This window comes from Crocuta crocuta, unplaced genomic scaffold (assembly GCF_008692635.1).
Source record: "Crocuta crocuta isolate KB4526 unplaced genomic scaffold, BGI_CrCroc_1.0 scaffold949, whole genome shotgun sequence".
Classification (NCBI taxonomy): domain Eukaryota; kingdom Metazoa; phylum Chordata; class Mammalia; order Carnivora; family Hyaenidae; genus Crocuta; species Crocuta crocuta.
In genome coordinates, this window is record NW_027531290.1 from 162,669 (window position 1) to 163,033 (window position 365).

The 365-nt window shown below is 40.3% G+C and overlaps 1 protein-coding gene across 1 annotated transcript in view; it reads right to left on the reverse strand.

The window, feature by feature from the left end:
* Window positions 1-365, reverse strand: part of TBC1D8B (TBC1 domain family member 8B) — a 55,664-nt gene that overhangs the window by 38,675 nt on the left and 16,624 nt on the right. Inside the window, exon 2 of the mRNA XM_077771489.1 lies at window positions 1-33. This exon is cut by the window's left edge and continues 99 nt beyond it. Coding sequence (XP_077627615.1) covers window positions 1-33 — 33 coding nt within the window. The remainder of the gene's footprint in view (window positions 34-365) is intronic.

The following is a 365-nucleotide window of genomic DNA, read 5'->3' on the forward strand; positions in this document are numbered from 1 at the left end:
CTAAGACTGAATCAAGAGTTCCAACCAGAAGCCCTGTTGTAATAAAGAGATTGTTAAAATAAAGATTTTACAAAACATAAAACTAATATCACTTCATCTGAGAAACAACCAATGGATTAATCTTTCTTAAAATTTCTAGCCCTGGGCGCCTGAGTGGCTTAGTCGGTTAAATGCCCGACTTTAGCTTAGGTCATGATCTCACAGTTCATGGGTTTGAGCCCCGTGTCAGGCTCTGTGATGACAGCTCAAAGCCTCAAGCCTGCTTCTGATTCTGTGTCTCCTTCTCTCTCTGCCCCTCCCCCACTCACGCTCTGTCTCTCTCAAAAAAATGAATAAACGTTAAAAAATTTTTAAAAAATTCTAGC